The 19,344-nt window shown below is 43.7% G+C and overlaps 1 protein-coding gene across 1 annotated transcript in view; it reads right to left on the reverse strand.

Annotated features, from left to right (window-relative positions):
* ABCC4 (ATP binding cassette subfamily C member 4) overlaps positions 1-19,344 on the reverse strand; it is a 274,755-nt gene that overhangs the window by 29,909 nt on the left and 225,502 nt on the right. Inside the window, exon 27 of the mRNA XM_007526845.3 lies at positions 9,686-9,775. Within this exon, the coding sequence (XP_007526907.1) occupies positions 9,686-9,775 (90 nt within the window). The remainder of the gene's footprint in view (positions 1-9,685; positions 9,776-19,344) is intronic.

The raw sequence follows: 19,344 nt of genomic DNA on the forward strand, positions 1-19,344 counted from the left end.
GAAAATGACAAATACCTCTAATTTAAAAATAACAGCAAGGATTAGTAAGAATAAACCAATCTCATTCATTGCAGGGGAAAGGATAAAATAATTTCCAAACCCTTAAAACATCGCAGAAAATAGAATTCTCTAAAGACATATTACTGAGACTTTGCTTTTTTTTTTTTTTTTTTGAGAGGGTTTAAAGATAAAAGAAAAACACAAAGTCACACAATGGAAAACTGAACCTCATATATTACAAAACCCAGAGCCTGTAACTACAAATCCACCATTCTTGGTGGCCTTTTTTTTTTCTTTTTAAAAAAATCAACTAATTTATTTATTGGATAGAGACAGAAAGAAATTGATAAGGGAGAGGGAGATAGATGAGAAAAGAGACAGAGAGACACCTACAGCCCTGTTTCACAGTTCATGAAGTGTTTTCTCTTGCAGGTAGAGACCAGGAGCTTGAACCTGGGTCCTTGTGCACCACTGCCTGCCCCCTCCCTTTGTTTTTCTACTTTATTCAATAGGATTGAGAGAAATTGAGAGGGATGGGATATATAGAGAAGGAGAGAGAAAGAGAGACACCTGCAGATCTGCTTCCCTGCTTTTGAAGCGTCCCCTCTGCAGGTGAGAAGCAAGGGGCTCAAACCCAGATCCTCGCACATGGTAGTTAACCAGGTGTACCACCATCTAGGCCCTAGGTATGGCAGTTTTTATAACCTATCTGACTAGGGGATTTAGTTGACCTTCAAGGAAGTTGTCGAGAATACAGGGCTTCCTAGGCTACACTGGGAAATGAAAACAATGGCAGAGGGTGGCTATGAAGATGGTGGGTAAAATGACTATTCTAGAGAAGTCCAGAGGAACTGGGATGGCGCTGGATCTGTGTGAGTCATTTCTCCTAACGAATGCACATGAATTACACATCAGGAGGGAGGTTCTGACTCCAGAATCAGAAGGCCAGGAAACTTCAAATGTCTAGAAGACCCCTGGGATACTAGAATGACCCCAACCTTCCTCAACATGTGGTGCGAAACTAACTACTGTGGGAAAAGTCTGCAGTACTTCTCCCATTGGGAATATAATGCAGAAGGTTAAATAAAACTGATTATATTTGTGTTTTCTTTTCTGATCTTGTTTTTCAACTTCGGCCTGAGAGTGAGACACAAGTAGAACCTGAAATGGAACTGGCATATTGCACCAAAGTAAAAGACTCTGGGGTGGGTGGGTGGGGAGAATACAGGTCCAAGAAGGATTCAGAGGACCTAGTGGGGGTTGTATTGTTAAATGGGAAACTGGGGAATGTCATGCATGTACAAACTATTGTACTTACTGTTGAATGTAAAACATTAATTCCCCAATAAAAAAAAATCAGAAAAGAAAAAAAAACCAAAAATGATTATATTTTATAATTTTACATACTATGTTATAAACTATGTACTGCTATGTAATTGCACCAGACAAGAATTAGGGAATTTAGAAAAGCTAAAGGAAAAAAAAATAAAAACAACTAGGCTAAGTAGTGGCACACCCAGTTAGGCACACATATTACAGTGCACAAGGACCCAGGTTCAAGCCCCTGAATCTCACCTGCAGGGGGAAAGCTTCATGAGCAATGAAGCTGGGCTGCAGGTGTCTCTCTGTCTCTTTACTTCTCTATCTCCCTCTCCCCTCTCAATGTCTCACTATCTCTATCCAACAATAAATAAATAAATAAATAAATACTTTCCTTTTAATAAAAAGCTTTACTGTTTTACTACTACCCCCAGATATGCAACATTAATGTCTTAGTGTCTTTCTGATATACAGGTTTCAGAACTTATGAAATATCAAAGAGTTGGAATCATTGAGCAAAGGCAATGATATATCCTAGAGAAAATCTACTAAACCTATCACTGAAAAAAATCATGTGAGTGTCATAAAGAAATGGTTCCTGTAGAAACAGAAAGATTTCTCACTCTGAGAGGAATTGCTGTAGAAGTGAGGTCACTTCTGGAAACATTACATTGAAAGTCATATACTTCAGCCTGTGAAATACACCCACTTATTTATGTTGACAGAAAATCCCAAATATCGCTGCAAACAAATGTGACTGTCAGGAGTTGTCACAATAGCTCAGTTTGTCATGTGTGCAACCCAGGTCAAGCCCAGCCCACCACTGCAGTGCAGGCAGCTTTGGTGCTGTGTTTTCTCTCACTTTCTCTGTGCCCCTCCTCTGCCTTCTTTATCTTAAAAAGGAGGGGGGGGGAAAGGAAGAGGAAGAGGAAGAGTAGGAGGAAGGTAGCTATTAGTACTATTAACCATTTCTACTGTCTCTTAGTTTTTAGAATTCAGGGGGGGGGGACTAGAAAATTTTCCTTTGATTTTGTCACAGAAAGTCAGTATCAAATGAAAGAAATGTAAGGGGGGTGGGTGGGTGGTGGTGCACTTAGTTGAATGCACATGTTATAGTGAGCAAGGACCCAGGTTCGAGCCCCCGGTGCTCACCTGCAGGGGGAAAGCTTCACAAGTGGTAAGTGGTAAAGCAGTGCTGCAGGGGTTTTTCTGTCTCCTTCTCTATCGCTCACTTCCCTCTCAATTTCTGACTGTCTCTATACAACAAGTAAATAAAGACTAAAAAAAAAAAAAGAAAGAAATGTAAGTTGTGGCCATATTCGAAGACGCGTTTTGGTAAGATTTATCTCTTATAAATATTTCTTCACTCTCCAGGGAACAATGTGTCTCTCGAGAGTACTTTCACTATCTGAGAATCTGTGGAGAGAGATCTCAAGCTTGCCAGCAAGTAGGAAAAGAATTCACTAGTAATTCCTGTTTTTCTCAAGGCGGATCACAATTTCGCCACTGAATTTGTCCTAAGAGTTCAAGGGCAGGGATCTGCTCTTAACTTTCTCCTTGATGGTTAGCTGTTCTCCTTAGCTCTTCTGTACTCTGAACTCTGATGAAGACAAAGAGTCATTGATTGCTTTCAGGTAGGAGAGCATGAAGCAATCAGTCTGATACAGAAAAATAAAATGCAAGGGCTGCTGGACCATGTGTGCATGTGCGTGCGTGCATGAAGTCAGTGCTGATATGCTTTCACAAACCAGATTCATTGATACAAAGTTGCCAAGTCTCCAAATCTGCTTGTTCACAATCAAAGATTATCTGTGAAGTTTTTAGGGTGGAGCTGGGTTCAAGGTCCCAGTCCCCACCTGTGTGTGTGTGTGTGTGTGGGGGGGGGGGGTATCTCCATGAGCAGTGGAACAGTGCTGCAGGTGTCTCTCTTCTCTCTCCCTATTGGACACATAGATTTCAGGGTGATCTTGCAATAGTGACAAATACATTGGAGGAATTTCTGTAGGCTTGGCTATGGAGTAGGAGCTGTTTCAGATCATTTTCCTGATAAACTAGAAAAAAAAATGAAAAATCACCTGAAAACTCAACAAAATACAACCAGGATTTCCTCAGAAACTCAGTAAGGCACAGCCACCAAGATTTCAGGATTGCATTCTGAAATCCTTGAGCAGATGACTTCACTAATGTGTCCTGAAACCTTACCTCTCCAGAGCCCTCCCCTGCTAGGGAAAGATAGAAACAGGATAGGGGTATGGATCAACCTGCCAACATCCATGTCCAGCAGAGAAGCAATTACAGAAGCCAGAATCCTCACCTTCTGCATCCCCATAAAGAATTTTATTCCAGGGGAGACTTCCGGAGGTGAGGCTACAGAGTAGCAGCAGCTGTGCTTCTCTCCTCTCCTCTCCTCTCCTCTCCTCTCCTCTCCTCTCCTCTCCTCTCCTCTCCTCTCCTCTCCTCTCCTCTCCTCTCCCTGGTCAAGTAGGAATATCAAAGATGGTCACCTGAGACCGCAACAAGACGAGACTAGGATGACTTTGGGAACCCACCAAGTCACTGGTGGCTCATGGTGAGAGAAGCCAACGGAGAGGTTCCTGGGGCTAAAGCCTGTATCTACTCTAGGACCAGCTGGTAACAGTCCGGCAGTTTGCCAGTTGAGGAGCCACCTCCAGTCTGTTTAACCAACAAAAAGACAGCTGAAGGGAGGAGAGGGCTCCCCCTAAGGCTCACCAAATGCAACTGTGAGTCTCCATCGCTACTGCCCCTTGGAGGCTGGAGCAGCAGTGGGGAGACCCTGTGCTGACACGGGTTAGGGGTAGGAGGTGCAGAGAACTGACCGGTAAACTCAGTGATGGGAACACAGTGAATAACTGCCTCAGAAACAACAGGCTAAAAGCAGAGCTTGTTTAGAAACTCATAGGGACAAGTATTGCTGCCTGGCTTGGCTCTGGCTGATGGTAGAGAACCTGAATTGAGCCCAAGGCTTTAGATTCTTGGGGCTTGGAAATCTCTCTGAACTCACTGTGCTATCTCTCCCCCACCCTGCTTTATCTCTTGGTTAGGAGTGATTAGGCTAAAAGACCTACTTATAGGTAAAAAACTCTCAGGCTACTGTAGCCTACAAGGAAGAAAAAGAACAAAAGAGGCCTTAACAACCACTGTGCTCCAACTCAAGAATTGAGATAACATTGAAACAACTGTGAACTCTTTCTAGAACTGTGAACTCTTTAAGTACTTCTAGAACTGTGAACTCTTAACGATTTTCTATATACCTATGAACTTCCAAAATTCTTCCTCCAAAAGAGGAACTAGGAAATATGAACAGGCCAATGACAGCCAAAGAAATTGAAAATTACCAGAATTGGTCCCCCTCAATCACTCCAAAGCTAACCTTGTCAGACAAAGTAAGGACTACAAAAGCTGTATAAGGGCAAGAGACTGGCATACTTTAATGATGACTCTTTAGTCACTACCAGGCCACCCCATCACCTAGTGCCCTAGTCAGGGAGTCCTGGGATTCCCACACAGACATGAGGGGCCTAGACTTCAAATAGATCCCTCTATCCACTGTCACTGGGCATCTCCATCAGGAACAACGTAATGGACCCCTCTGTGGGCCCCTGTCGGACCTGGCCCTCAATATGAATCAACAATGGCAGGGAATGTTCCATTCTCCAAGGGAGGTTGGAGAGCATACTCTGCCTATAACCTGAGGATGATAGGTCCTGAAACTGGCACAGCCTGGAATGTTCCTAGCCCTGACCACAGAATGTGAGCTCAGACCTACAGGGATGAAGAGGTTACAGAGACTCCTGTGCTGACTATGGACCCCAGATCAGATCGATGGGGTTTACAGTTAATGATATTTATATACTTTCTCCATATTTGGGAGAATATACTCTCTTCCCTGATCCAGCTTTCTGGTCCTTATTCCAACTATAACACCATCCCCCCCCCCCCCCCCCCCCGAATACAGCTTAGGTCATCTGCATATTAGATGTCAGGCACAGGCAAAAACTAGTTGGGTCCTGGGCCTCTTGGAATATACCTAAAATAAACCTATGGGCTTCTTCCAAAATGGAGACCTCAAATCTTCATCTGCAATATTCTTGCCTTTAGGTTCATGATTAGTCAACAATTTTCTCTGCTTTATATCTTAACTCTTTTTCAGACTCCAGGTTCCAGATGCTACTATGATACCAACCAGACTCCTCAGGGCACACGACCGCACCATGTGTCCTGGAGCCCCACCTCCTCAGACCCCTGTTCCACTAAGGAAACAGAGAGACAGGCTGGGAATATGTATCGACCTGCCAATGCTCATTTTCAGCGGGGAAGCAATTACAGAAGCCAGACCTTCCACCTTCTGCACCCCATAATGATCCTGGGTCCATGCTCCCAGAGGGTTAAAGAATAGGAAAGCTATCAGGGGAGGGAATAGGATATGGATTTCCAGTGGCTGGAATTATGTGGAATTGTACTCCTCTTATCCTATGGTCTTATCAGTGTTTCCATTTTATAAGTAAAAATAAAAAAAAAACATATTTGGGAGCTACTCTCTTCCCTAGTCCAGCTTTCTGGTCCTTTTTCCAGCCATGACATCATCTCCCCAGACAATAACCTGGGTCCACCTGCATATTAGCAGTCAGGCTCAGGCAAAAACTAGTAAAGTCATGGGTCCCTTGGAATATAACTAAAGTAGACCTACTAGCTTTTTCCAAAATGGAGACCCCAAATATTCATCTGCAATATTCCAGCCTTTAGGTTCATGATTAGTCAACAATTTGTTCTGCTTTCTATCTTAACTCTTTTTCAGCCACCACGTTCCAGAAGCTACCATGATGCCAATCTGACTTCCCTGGGCAGACGACCCCACCATGTGTTCTGGAGCCCAGCCTCCCCAGAACCCTGCCCCACTAGGAAAAGACAGAGATAGGCTGGGAGTGTAGATCAACCTGCCAAAGACCATGTTCAGTGGGAAAGCAACTAGAGGAGCCAGACCTTCCTCCTTCTGTGCTCTACAATGGTCCTGGGTCCACACTCCCAGAGGGATAAAGAATAGGGAAGCTATCAGGGGAGGGGATGAGATACTGATTTCTGGTGGTGACAATGGTGTGGAAATGTACCCTCTTATTCCATGGTCTTCTTGGTGTTTCCATTTTATAAATAAAAAAGATAAATGGAAGTACTCACAGAAGTAGTAGGTGTGACTTAGAAAGGAGAAGGCAGGAGTACAAAAAATGGGAAAATATAAAAAAACATAGCTATAGAAATAACAGTCAACTCATATCTGTGACATTGGGAGAACTAATGCAATTTCCAGTGGGGGGGATGGGGACACAGAACTCTGGTGGTGGGAACTGTGTAGAATGATACCCATTATCTTATAACTTGGCAAATCAATATTAAGTTAAAAATAAAAATGTATTAAATGACAAATACACATATTGGAAACAACATGAACAGTCAGCCATAGGATGTGTGGTTATTATTATTATTATTTTAAAGAATTGAGTCATACTTCTGTGAAATGAAGATGTCAAGCAAACATTCAGTCCATACTGAAAAGCCAGACAGAAGCTCGGTCTTGTGATGGACTGATGCCTACAACTTAGAAATCTCAATGTGGTGAGCTGACAAGATAGTTCACCTGGACAAGGCATGTGCCTCACAAAGCAGGTTCAAGTCTGGCCCCCGCCACACTGGCAGAAGCTTTGGCTTGTGGTATCTTTCCCTCTCCCTCCATTTCTGTCTATTTCTCCCTGAAAGAGTCAGCCCCAGTGACAACCAAGAAACAAAAAAGGCTTGCAGATGGTTCCCACTGCCAAGTTGAAATAGTTGAAATAGTAAAAGCACAGCACGTCGTAAGACGAAATCCTTTCCACTCCACAGCAAGGAAACTGAAAGGCGTGAGTAAGAGAGGATAACCCGACACAAACAACAAGAGAAACCTCTAGAAGTGAATGTGTCACTATAAAAACAGTCAAAGCTCAGACCTGCTGGGACGCAGAGGTCACGTCGCCTCCTAAGCTGAATATGGGCTCCAGATCAAATCGATGGGGTTTACAGTCAACAATATTTATACCCCTTTCCCATATTTGGGAGCTACTCTCTTCCCTGATCCAGCTTTCTGGCCCTTTTTCCAGCCATGACATCATCTCCCCAGACAATAATTTGGGTCCACTTGCATAACAGATGTCAGGCTCAGGAAAAAAATAGTATAGTCATGGCCCTTTAACTAAACTAGACCTACTAGCTATCTTCAAAACGGAGACCCCAGATCTTCATCTGCAATATTCCAGCCTTTAGGTTCATGATTAGTCAACAATTTGTTTGGCTTTATATGTTAACTCTTTTTTCAGCCACCAGGTTCCAGATGCTAACATGATGCCAACCAGACTTTCCTGGGCAGATGATCCCATCAATGTGTCCTGGGCCTCCGTTTCCCCAGAGCCCTTCCCCACCAGGGAAAGAGAGAGACATACTGGGAGTATGGATTGACCTGTTAATGCCCATTTCCAGCGGGGAAGCAATTACAGAAGCCAGACGTTCCACCTTCTGCACCCCATAATGACTCTGGGTCCATACTCACAGAGGGATAGGAAAAAGAATAGGAAAGCTTTCAAGGGAGGGCATGGGATACAGAGTCTGGTGGTGGGAATTGTTTGGAGTTGTACCCCTCTTATCCTCCTATGGTTACATCAGCATTCCTTTTTCACAAATAAAAATTAAAAAAACAAAAGTCAAAGCTCCGCCACTATATAACCTGCCTTCACTCTGCAACTGAAAATGAAAAGTTTGCCAATGAGTCAGTATTATCACACCCTCACTGTATAATTTACCTTTATAAACACTTTTCTTATAAAACTTCAAAGTGCTTTATTACCATGAGCTCATTTATCTTTCCGTTAATGATGAACATCTATCATTGTCTCCATTTAGCGGAGAATACTCACTGCTAGAGGACAACTGGGGGCTAAGTTCTAGCAGAAGTTGGACCCATAAAAAAAAAACTAACTTCTCAGCTAGAGCTCTGCTGAGAACAAATGATGTATCTAGGAAGAAAGTTCAAGTGGAAACAGGAGGCACTGTGATTCCGGGTTTTCATCACAAGACAGACGACTTCTGTGTATCCACGTTAGTACCAGCGTGCTCCCAGGTGGTGAAGAAAATGCTCCTCTTATTCTTAGCGACATTCTTCTTTTTATTTTTTTATTTTTTAAATTTATTTATAAAAAGGAAACACTGACAAAACTATAGGATAAGAGGGGCACAACTCCACACAATTCCCACCACCAGATCTCCGTATCCCATGCCCTCCCCTGATAGCTTTCCTGTTCTTTATCCCTCTGGGAGTATGGACCCAGGGTCATTATGGGGTGCAGAAGGTGGAAGGTCTGGCTTCTGTAATTGCTTCCCTGCTGAACATGGGTGTTGGCAGGTTGATCCATACTCCCAGCCTGCCTCTCTCTTTCCCTAGTGGGGTGGGGCTCTGGGGAAGCGGGAATAGAAAGCTATAAGGGGAGGGCATGGGCTTCCCTATTCTTTATCCATAAATTAGGACAAAATATATACCTTAGAGCAAAAGTACACAATAGTCTGCAGTGAGTCAGTATAAAATTCCTAATGAAATAGTATCTAATTAGACTTAGATACCCTCCTCACCTACTTCCTATCACAGTTCTCTCACTCACTCCAAAGCTAACCTTATCAAAGCAAGGACTGCAAAAGCTGAATAAGGGCAAGAGACTGGCATACTTTTTTTTTTTTTAATTTTTAAAAATTTCTTTATTGGGGAATTAATGTTTTACATTCGATAGTAAATACAATAGTTTCTACATGCATAACATTTGAGACTGGCATACTTTAATGATGATTCTTTAGTCACTATTAGGCACCCCAGCAGCTAGGGCCCTATTCAGGGAGTCCTGAGATTCCCAAACAGACATGATGGGCCTAGACCTCAAATAAATCCCTCTCGCCTTGTTAAGGGTCATCTCTATCAGAAAATAGACCCCTTTGTGGGCCCCCTATAGGGCCTTGCCCTCAACTTGGGTCAACAATGGTAAAGAATGTTTCATCCTCTGAAGGGAGGCTGGACAACATACTCTATGCTACACCTGAGGAAGATGGGTCCTGATAATTGGGGCAGCTTGGAACGTTCCTACTCATGACCACAGAATGTGAGCTCAAATCTAGAGGGATGCAGAGGTTACATAAGCTCCTAAGCTGAATATGGGCCCCAGACCAAATCAAATCCATGGTGTTTACAGTCATCAATATTTCTACACCTTTCTCAGCAACATTCTAAGTGCAGACACATCACAAACTCTGCTGCTAACAAGAGGAAGACATTTCACTTTACCTCTTCTAAGGCATTCCACAGCTCTTCATCCGTATGCTCATTAAAGGGATCCAGATTTTTCCTCATGGTTCCAGTGAATAAAACAGGTTCCTAGATTACCCCCAAAAGAGTGAATAATATTACTATCATCATTTTAAAAATATATATTATCTTTAGTTATTTATTTATTGGGTAGAAACAGCTAGAAACTGAGAGGGAAGAGAGTGACAGAGACAGAGAGACACCTACCTGCAACACTGCTTCACCACTCACAAAGTTTCCCCTGCAGGTGGGGATTGGAAGGCTCGAACCTGGGTCTTTGCACGCTGTAATAAGTGTGCTCATCCAGGTGTGGGTGTGTCACCACTTGGCCCTACTATCGTTGTTTTTCATTTCTTATATAAATGCTAATTTTCCGGAACAGAATGAAGACAGAATCTGGTCACTAACAACAAGGTTTCAAATGCTTGTTTACCAAACAGTATCTCTGTTAATTTCCATTATGTAAATGCCTCCAAAATGGCTTCTAGACCAGTGAACACAAACAAAAGAAACTGTTTACGTGCTTCCTTCTTAGAAGGAATGAAGGGAAAGGAGGGCTTGATTTTTTTTTTTTAATGACTTACTCAAAAGAAAGAAGCAGATAAACTATAGAATTTATAGGGCCCTCTCAAAAATGGCTGCTGAAGCAGGGAAAACAACTCTATAACTCTGTAGAGGAGGCCTGTACATTAAGTGAGCTATGGATATGGTCAACCTGGGGTGATTCTAGAAAATACCAGTACTGCACTGGGGAGACAGCATAATGGTTCTGACAAAGACTCTCATGCCTGAGGCTCCAAGGTCCCAGGTTCAATCTCCAGCACCACCTAAAGCCAGAGCTGAGCAGTGCTCTAGTCTCAGTCTCTCTCTCTCTCTCTTGTTTACCTTTCTCTCTGCATCTATCATTAAAATAAAATATTTTTTTAAAAAAGAAAAAACAAACCAGTAAGTCAATAAGTCCAAGTTCTTCCCTCGAAGTTTGATGTTGCCACATTTGCACGGGGATAAATGAAGAATACCTTTTCAGTTAGTTTTTTCTTTTTTAAGACTTCTAGGATTGGGACTCTTTCCCCAGACGAGAATGGCTTTTACCCATTGGTAATGTAGACTCACAGTGACAGTACACCTCCATACATGAAAAGAAGGCCTCTGATTTTAATTTTGCACCTTATCTGTCCTGAGCATCAGGCTCCAAGTCTCACGACACCTTGTGATTAACTGCTGGTACAGAATAATCCAAAACCTGCCGTGTCTTCTGAGTCATAATGAAATTAATTTCAACAGCTTCTTCTTCAGCAGCTCAGGAGGGAGCCTCAATTACGTTTCCACTATGTGCTCCCTTCTCGGTTTTCCAAAAGGGATCTCGTAAATAAGCTTGTATAGGTCAGCCAAGTGTTTGCTGCTAGAAGGTTCTAGGAACCTAGGTCACAAAGATATATTTAGCAGAGAAGTCCACTGGATAGAGCAAGTGGCACAAGGAATGGCTTGGCTCAGACCTTACCTTGTCCACAGGGGCTGAAGGGCTCTCACCTTGCCGCTCTAAAGTCTGAGAACGGAGGTTCAGAAGGGAGGTGGCAAAGTGGCTAGAGTGCTGGATTTACAAGTATAAGGTCTTGAGTTCAATCCCCTGCATTGTATGTGCCAGAGTGATGCTCAGACACGGTCTCCTCTCTCTCTCTTTATATATTTATTTTTAATCATCTTTATTTACTCATTGTACAGAAACATCCAGAAATTGAGAGGGAGGTGGAGACAGGGAGAAAAACAGAGACACCTGCAGCCCTGCATCACCATTCGTGAAGCTTTCCCCCTGCAGGTGGGAATTAGGGACTTGAACCCAGGGGCCTGGGCACTGTCATCTGAACCCTCAACCAGCTGTGCCACCATCTGGTCCCTCTCCCCTCTCTCTCTATGTGTTTTCTGTTAATCAATTTATCACTAGTAAATAAATAACATCTTTTTTTTTTTTTAAAGGCAGGCTCTTCTTTTCTCTAGCCACAAAGAGCAGGAGTTACTCAGAGAACCTCCCAGACTATCTTTCCCTATCCTCTCTATAGACTGGTAAGAAAAAGTGAATGCCAGGCACAGTGTGCCTTTTAAAGTGCTATCTCTAAGTAATCCAAAATGTCAAAAGGGCACTTTCTTAGCACAAAGTTGATCAATATCTCAGAAACAATGAAAAATGAAAAACGAAAACCACGGCTTTTCTATATGCATCAAACCCAAGATCCCACTTTCAAGTTTCACTTTAAGGTTCTGAATTTAAGATCAAAGACAAATTAAGCAATGGCAATAATTCATTGCCAGGAGAATGACTGCCATTTCACTTCAGAGTTTTCAAGGTTGAACATATATCCACTCTGTTTTCCTGTCTGTCTGTCTGTCTGTCTGTCTGTCTGTCTATCTATCTATGAAATAGTGAGACCCCCTCTCCCAACATACTGCTCTGGCATATGTGGCCCTAAGCATTTTCCTTCCTCCTTTTCTCTCTCGCTCTCTTTCTCTCTCTCTCTCTCTCTCTCCCCCTCCCCCTCTCCCTTCCCCTCTCCCTCCCCCCTTTCTTTCTTTCCTAGCCAGAGCACTGCTCAACTTTGGTTTATGGTGTTGCGAGGGGCTGAACTTGGGACTCTGGATCCCCAGGCTTGAGAGCTTCTTTGCACAGCCACTGTGTTATCTACCCCTGTCCAGTCCTAAGCATCTCAGTGGGTCTCAGGCATGCAAGTCTGTGCTCTTCCACTGAGATCCCTTCCCAGTCTGCCAGATTTCTTTGTTTTTTTTAAAAAAAACTTAAATTTATTCTTTGTAGGAATCAGTTTTATGATTCCAAAAGTAAGGTGATTTCTATGGGGTTGACAGAAACCACATGGCCAGGCAGGGGAGGGGCAAGAGGCACCCTCTGCCTCCCTGGCCACAGGCTCCTTGCTATGGCCCCAAATGGAGAGGCTGGCTGTGGGCTGGTGTATGAGGAAATCAAGGCGCTGGAAAAAGAGACTGGCTTTAAGTCCCAAGGGGGAAGTGAGAGGTGGTCTCATCACTTACATTTCTTAGCTTGGCTGGAAATAGGGGTTTGGGGGGGTTCCAGAGAACACATATTTAAAGCTCAGCATATCAGAGCACAGGACTTGCATGTTGATTTAAAGTTCAATGCCAGTATGCACCAGATAACAGAGGTGGACAGCTCTCTGGTCAGTCTCTTTCTTTCTTAATAGTAAATAAATAAACCTTAACAAACATTAAAAAACAAGAAACAAGAAAACTGTTTCTAAGACTTGTGAGGACTATGGTGGTCCAAAAAGAATTTGGATGTATACGCCCCAGAATGGTAAGTGACAGAAGATGACCATGGTCTCTGAGCCCCAGTTCCATCAGGACCCAAAGAGTCTGTCACCAGACACCTTATTTTATACCACAACTGAAAAGAAGGCAATTCTGAAAAACAAAAGAAATCAGGCACTGTTTCTCTTACCTAAGAGAGAAGAGGGAAAAAGGCGGGATGAGCTTGGGCTGGAGTTGGTGTATTGTACCAAAGTAAAAGACTCTGGAGAGGGTGTGGGGGAGGGTTCAGGTCCCGGGACATGATGGTAGAGGAGGATGTAGTGGGGGTTGTACTGTTATATGGAAATGTTATACATGTACAAACTATATTATATTTTACTGTAAACCATTAATCCCCCATAAAGAAAAAAAATAAACTGCTTGCATTTAGTATAAGGATTTCTGGTTGGACATATACTCTTCATGTAAATACAAACTAAATACACACACACACACACACACACACACACACACACACACACGCACACACACACACCTTTCCCTCACAGCACACAAGTATGCCCTATTGAGTAAGAGGTATCTGGCATGACAGACAGCAGAACAAATGATCATGTTCCGGGCAATATTCTTAAACAGAGTCGTAGTTCGAAACCTGTTCTACAGTACAATTTCACATTCATACCCTCTGGCAGATTCCACTGTCGCTTTTTGTTTTTCTTTTGTGACTAACAGAATACAAGTTCATATTTGGCATGTGACCCCAAAAGTGGCCACTCTGAATGGAGGCATTTAGGGTAAGTAAGCTGATAATCCCTCCACACAACTGCAGGACTCTGAGGAGACTTTTTTTTGTGCTCGGAATTGGGAGACAAGCCTTTCATTATCTCAGAGAAACCCTACCCCCTAAACCTTCTGATGCTGAAAACACCCAGGGACCCAGACAGAAGCCTGTCAAGAGTGGATATAAACTAGAAGGATACAACACAACACAACACAACACAACACAACACAACACAACACAACACAACACAACATCCTAATCATTTCAATCCCAAAGCAGACAACTTGCAGCTGCTGAAACATACAGTCAAGGGCATGTATTCATGCTGCTTCCTTCTGTCCTAAGAAACATATTTTCATGCCTAACAGGTGGCCCCCAATCAAGGCATCACCTGAACTCACTTGCAAGGTAACTTTGCCTTCTTTTCTTATGATTTTTTTTTTTTTAATTCTGTAGCCTGAGTGAGCCAATCATCGTCCACGTTCAGAAGAGAAAGGACATTGTCCACCAACAAAAGAAAAAGAAATAAAGTCCTATTAAGTCCCATTCCCCGCCCTCCAACACACACACAGGTCAGGAGCTTCTGGGAGCAGGTCCACAGGCTTTAATGCAGACCTCGGTGTCAGCCACAAAGGACCTGACTGCATTAGGCCGGGATCCAGTTGGATTCCTCTACTCGTAATAACATCCTGCCTCTTTTCTCTGTTGGAGTTTTGTTCTCAACCAGGTAAGGAGAAAAAGTCAGTTGTAAAAGATTCTGCTCTGGGTAAAGTGCTTCAACCAACTGAAGGGAACCAGGGAATGGGAAGAAATACAGAGAGAGCAGAATTGACTACTTACATAAAATAATGAGCTTCGGCCTTGATTAAAAAAAAAAATCCATTAAACAGATTTTTAAAAAGACTGATTCATCACGATAAAGCCAATAGCCAGACCCCATGCCAATGCTCGGGGTGTGATCATAAACAGTGAATTTGCATGCGATTTCTCTTTGACTGAAAACATCTCCTCGTGCCAACAGAACAGAGGCTCAAGGGGCAGAGTTGCCCCTTCCTTGCAAAGAAGTTTGGAAATCTTTTTTTTTTTCTTTTTCCCTTTGCAGATTCCATCTGATAAGCAGGCTGCACTCTGAATTCCTCTTGGGAAGCACAATTAAGGACTCTTAAATTGGGAAGCAAACATATATTCCAGCTATCTGAGTGGTTGATTTAAAGACCACTTTTCCATTATCTTATTCCTTCTCCTTCCCTCTCTTTTAAAAATAGTTTTGTTTATTTATGTCCACCCAGAAATCTTTATACTAAATGCAAGCAGTTTTTAATTTTTTTAATTGTACCAGATAGAGACAGAGAGAAATTGAGAGGGGAAGGGAAGATAGAGAGGGAGAGAGACAGAGAGACACCTGCAGCCCTGCTTCACTATTTCTGAGGCTTTCCCCCTGCTGGTGGGGAGAGGGGCTTGACACTGAGTCCTTGGGTGTGCTCAACTGAGGGCACCATCACCATCAACCAGCCCCATGGCCACACTTAAGAATATTAAATCTGCTTTTGAAAGTTCCTTCTATCTCCTCCACCCCTCTCAGTTTCTCTCTATCCTTTCCAGTAAAATGGCGGGGGGGGGGGGGGAGAGGCCATCAGAAAGAGTGGATTTGTAATGCTGGCACCAAGCCCCAGAGATAACTCTGGAGGAACTAAACAAAGTTCCTTGCAGGTTTGGTTCTTTACCATGTATAGAAATCACCCCTCATCCCCTGCTTCTCTCCAGCAGATTTCCCAAAGTTACCAGATTTTTATTCTTAATTTGGAACTGCTTGAGGTGAGAGTGTGAGTGGCCTGTGAAGAAACCCAGTACGGGACAGTGTTCCAGCCTGTGTGAGTGAGGTCCTGAGTTCAACCCCCAGCATGCAGAGTGGCAGAGAGATGCTCAGTTTCCTTCCCCTTCTTATAACATAAGTAAATAAATAAGTCAGGAAATTGACAGGGGAAGAGGAGAAAGAGAGGGCAAGAGAAAGAGGGGGGGGGGTATCATTAGGGAGGCTTGTTGGCTACTATCAGGACCACACTCATCAGGGAGCTTAGGAGAGTGACCAAGCCTGGCTCTCCGAAACCAGGAACTGAGGGACACACACTGCCTGCCTCAGTTCTCCTCTTGCCAACTCTGCTCTATCTTCCCAGCTTCCTGAATCTGAGTGTTGGGATCCAGGCAAGGATGGGAGGGCTTAACGGGTCGTTCAGAGCTAGGGTATGTAGCTTTTGATTCTGTTCAGTCTTCATTTTTGTGATGGTTTTTAGGAATCTGTTCTGAACTGAGCAGTAGGAAAAACTTAGGCAAACACGGTTTCCCAGTAGAATGGTCGGGGGAAAAAGAGCAAGCAACATTCATTTACTGAAACACACACACACACACACACATACACACACACACACACACACGTTCTGACTTTGCTGTTTTGTTGTTGTTTGTTTTTAGCTGTTTGCTGTTTGACTCACGGGGAGTGGTTCATCTTTCCTGACCAAGGTCTCCTGCTTGGAAAATGGGGCAAGCCTTGCAGGGCAGCTGTGGGAACCCCTAACGCCAACCCTTGTTGTGTGTCCCACCCTGAGAGGCTTCACACTTCCCCAAACAGCCAGGGGTCGTGGTTCTCAAACTGCAGGTGCAACCAGATGATCTTGAACTCAGCTTGTGTCACGTGGTCATCACCTCTTTCGGAGACGTCAGTCTCGAATGTACAGAGAAGAAAAGAGCAGAGCACAGGGTCATGGCAGCCAGGTTTTGTGGCACTGTGTCTAAGACACAAGGCAGTTCCCACCGGGGGCTTAGGTCAAAGTCCAAGTGTTACCGGTTGCTGTTCCAGCTCTGGGGCCAGGAACCTCCTGAAACTAAATGAATCCAGAGCTCTATTACTCGCTGCATAAGGATGGAGCTTGAAGGAACCATGCTGAGTGAGGTAAGCCGGAAAGAGAAGGGTGGCTATGCGATGACGTCACTCAAGCACAGAAGTCGAGACGAACGTAAAGGGGACACACAGAGCAGAACTCGGACTGGATTTGGTGTACTGCACCAAAGTCAAGGACTCTAAGGGTGGAGGGGTCTTTCACATCCTGGTGGATGGTGGTGGAGCAGGACCTAGGCTGAGGGTGAAAGCATGCTGCAGAAAACTGAGACATTTTATACACATACCAACAACTATATGTACTGTTGACTGTAAACCATTAATCCTTCCAATTAAAAGAAAAGTGTTTTAAGTTCACTGGGCCTGTTTTGAAGTCTGGCAGACAAAGGTGACAACAGCTCCTGCTGTGAGGATAAAGAGACAGCAGAGAGAGAGTCCACAAAGGTTACTTCTTACTAATAATACGGGTCACTAATAGTAAGGGACATCAAGGAACACTAGAGAAAGGAAAGGAAAAGACAGCCTGTCTTCAGAGAGGGAGACTGTGACCCAGAACGTGCAGGAGGAGGAAGAGGAAGAAGAGGAGAAAGAAGAAGAGGAAGAGGAAGGGGAAGGAGGAGGAGGAGGAGGAGAGGAAGAAGAAGAAGGAGAAGAAGGAGAAAAAGGAGAAGAAGAAGAAAATTGGAGGGAGGGAAGCCAGAAAACAGACCATGAAAAGAATAGCCAAGGTCCAGCCAGGCAGCGGTGCGCCTGGTTTAGCAACTAAGTAACCATGTAAAAGGACCATGGTTCAAGCCTCTACTCCCCACTTGCAGGAAAGAAGCTTCATGAGAGGTGAAGCAGGGCTGCAGATGTCCCTTTCTCCTTCTCTGCCTCCCCTCCCCTTCTGGATTTCTCTCTGTCCTGTCAAATAAAATAAATAGAAAAACACAACAACGACAAAAAAGATATTCTGTCACATTGCTTGTAGGGCAACTGGATAGATTTCTATTATACTTTGCTCTGCAAAGCTTCTCTCTCTCTCTCTCATTTTTTCTTTAAAGTCATGTGAGCAATTTGGTTCCCACTCTAAGCCATAGATACAAAGAAAGCCAGAAGCCTCAAAAACATTAATAGGGCTTACAGAGCAGAGCCCTTCCTGAATGGGCTGTTATTTTTAGGTGAGAAGTAATATTTTAAACTGGAAAGCTAGGGTCCTGTCTCAACAGCCAAGGTTTCACAGCCTTTCTAGAACATTCCACAGAACCAAGTTTGAGCCACAACTGCTTGTTCACAAGTCTGTGAGGTGGTATAAGAACTTTGGTTTAATCTTCAGGAAGCTGGGAGTTCAAGGTCACACACAGGTCTGGAATGAAAATCCTGGGTCTTTAATGTGCAAGTCCCAATTCTTTCCTTGGCAGCTTTCTGAATGATTTCCTCAGACCCTTTACACACTGCAGGGTCTCTCCAGATTCTCTTTCAACAGCCAACATTGTGCCTTGGAAACAAAGGCATCAAGAGTGAAAAAAGAAAAAAGGGAAAAAAAAAAAGGTTCTGTGTTTACAATGGTTGCTGATCCTTATCTGCATGGATACAAAGCTCAGCCCTGTTTTGTAAGCACCAGCTCTGCAGAAGGGACCCAGAGCTCGAGAGCAGGGTGGAAACTCATGGAACCGAACCAAAGCCCGGTGATGTCAAGGTATATTTAGTCTTTGCTCAGATGTGCTTCCAAAACATCACTGGCGGAGCCAAGAATCATTTAACGTTATTTCTTTATTTATAGAGTTCTTTTATGTACACAAGCAGACGACTATGTCTTATTAAGAAGCATTCAAAGTAATGTGGGACACGTTTCTACAGCCTTTCATCCGAGGATATGAAAATTCTTTATGGGCACTCCCTGTCAGCTCACTGAGCTCTCGTAACCCATTTCAGAGATGGGTACAAGCAACACAGCCATGCCGGGGAAGTTAAACTTTTCCTCTCTTCCTCCCTTCACTCTTTTCTTTCCCAATGCACGGCTCAACCTTGCCCTCTCCTGCCCCCTTCCCTCTTTTCTCCTTCCTTTCTTCCTTTTTTTTCCCCCCCAGGGTTATTGCAAGGGCTCAGTGCTGGCACTATGAATCCACTGCTCCTGGTGGCCATTTTTTCCCCCCATTTTGTTGGATAGGACTGAAAGACATTGAGAGAGGAGGGGGAGATAGAGGAAGAGAGAACGAGATACCTGCAGACCTGCTTCACAGCTTGTGAAGTGACTTCTGCAGGTGGAGAGCTGGGGGCTTGAACTTGGATCCTTGCATAGGTCCTTGTGCTTAGTACTATGTGTGTTCAACCGGGTGTGCCATCACCCAGCTCTTTCTTCTCCCAGGGCAGTGATCAGCTCTGGTTTATGGTAGTGCTGGGGATTGAACTTGGGACCTCTGAGCCTCAGGCATGAGGCTTTTGCAGAACCTAAACTCCCATTTTCTATTGTACTCCCTAAGACATGATCTTAAAAGGTCAGAGGGAACCTTTAACTATAGAAGTTAAGTATAATGAAAATGTTTTCCCATTTTTTCCTAGCAGGGCAATCTTTAAGTGTTTATTTATTACTTTTTAAAGATTTGTCTACTTTATGAGAAAGAGCAGAGTACTGTTCCATCACGAGTGGTGGCAGGAATCAAACCCACGGCCTCCCTCATGCATGGCTTGCTCTCTATCATGCTGCCA

The sequence above is a fragment of the Erinaceus europaeus genome, chromosome 5, assembly GCF_950295315.1.
Source record: "Erinaceus europaeus chromosome 5, mEriEur2.1, whole genome shotgun sequence".
Taxonomy (NCBI): domain Eukaryota; kingdom Metazoa; phylum Chordata; class Mammalia; order Eulipotyphla; family Erinaceidae; genus Erinaceus; species Erinaceus europaeus.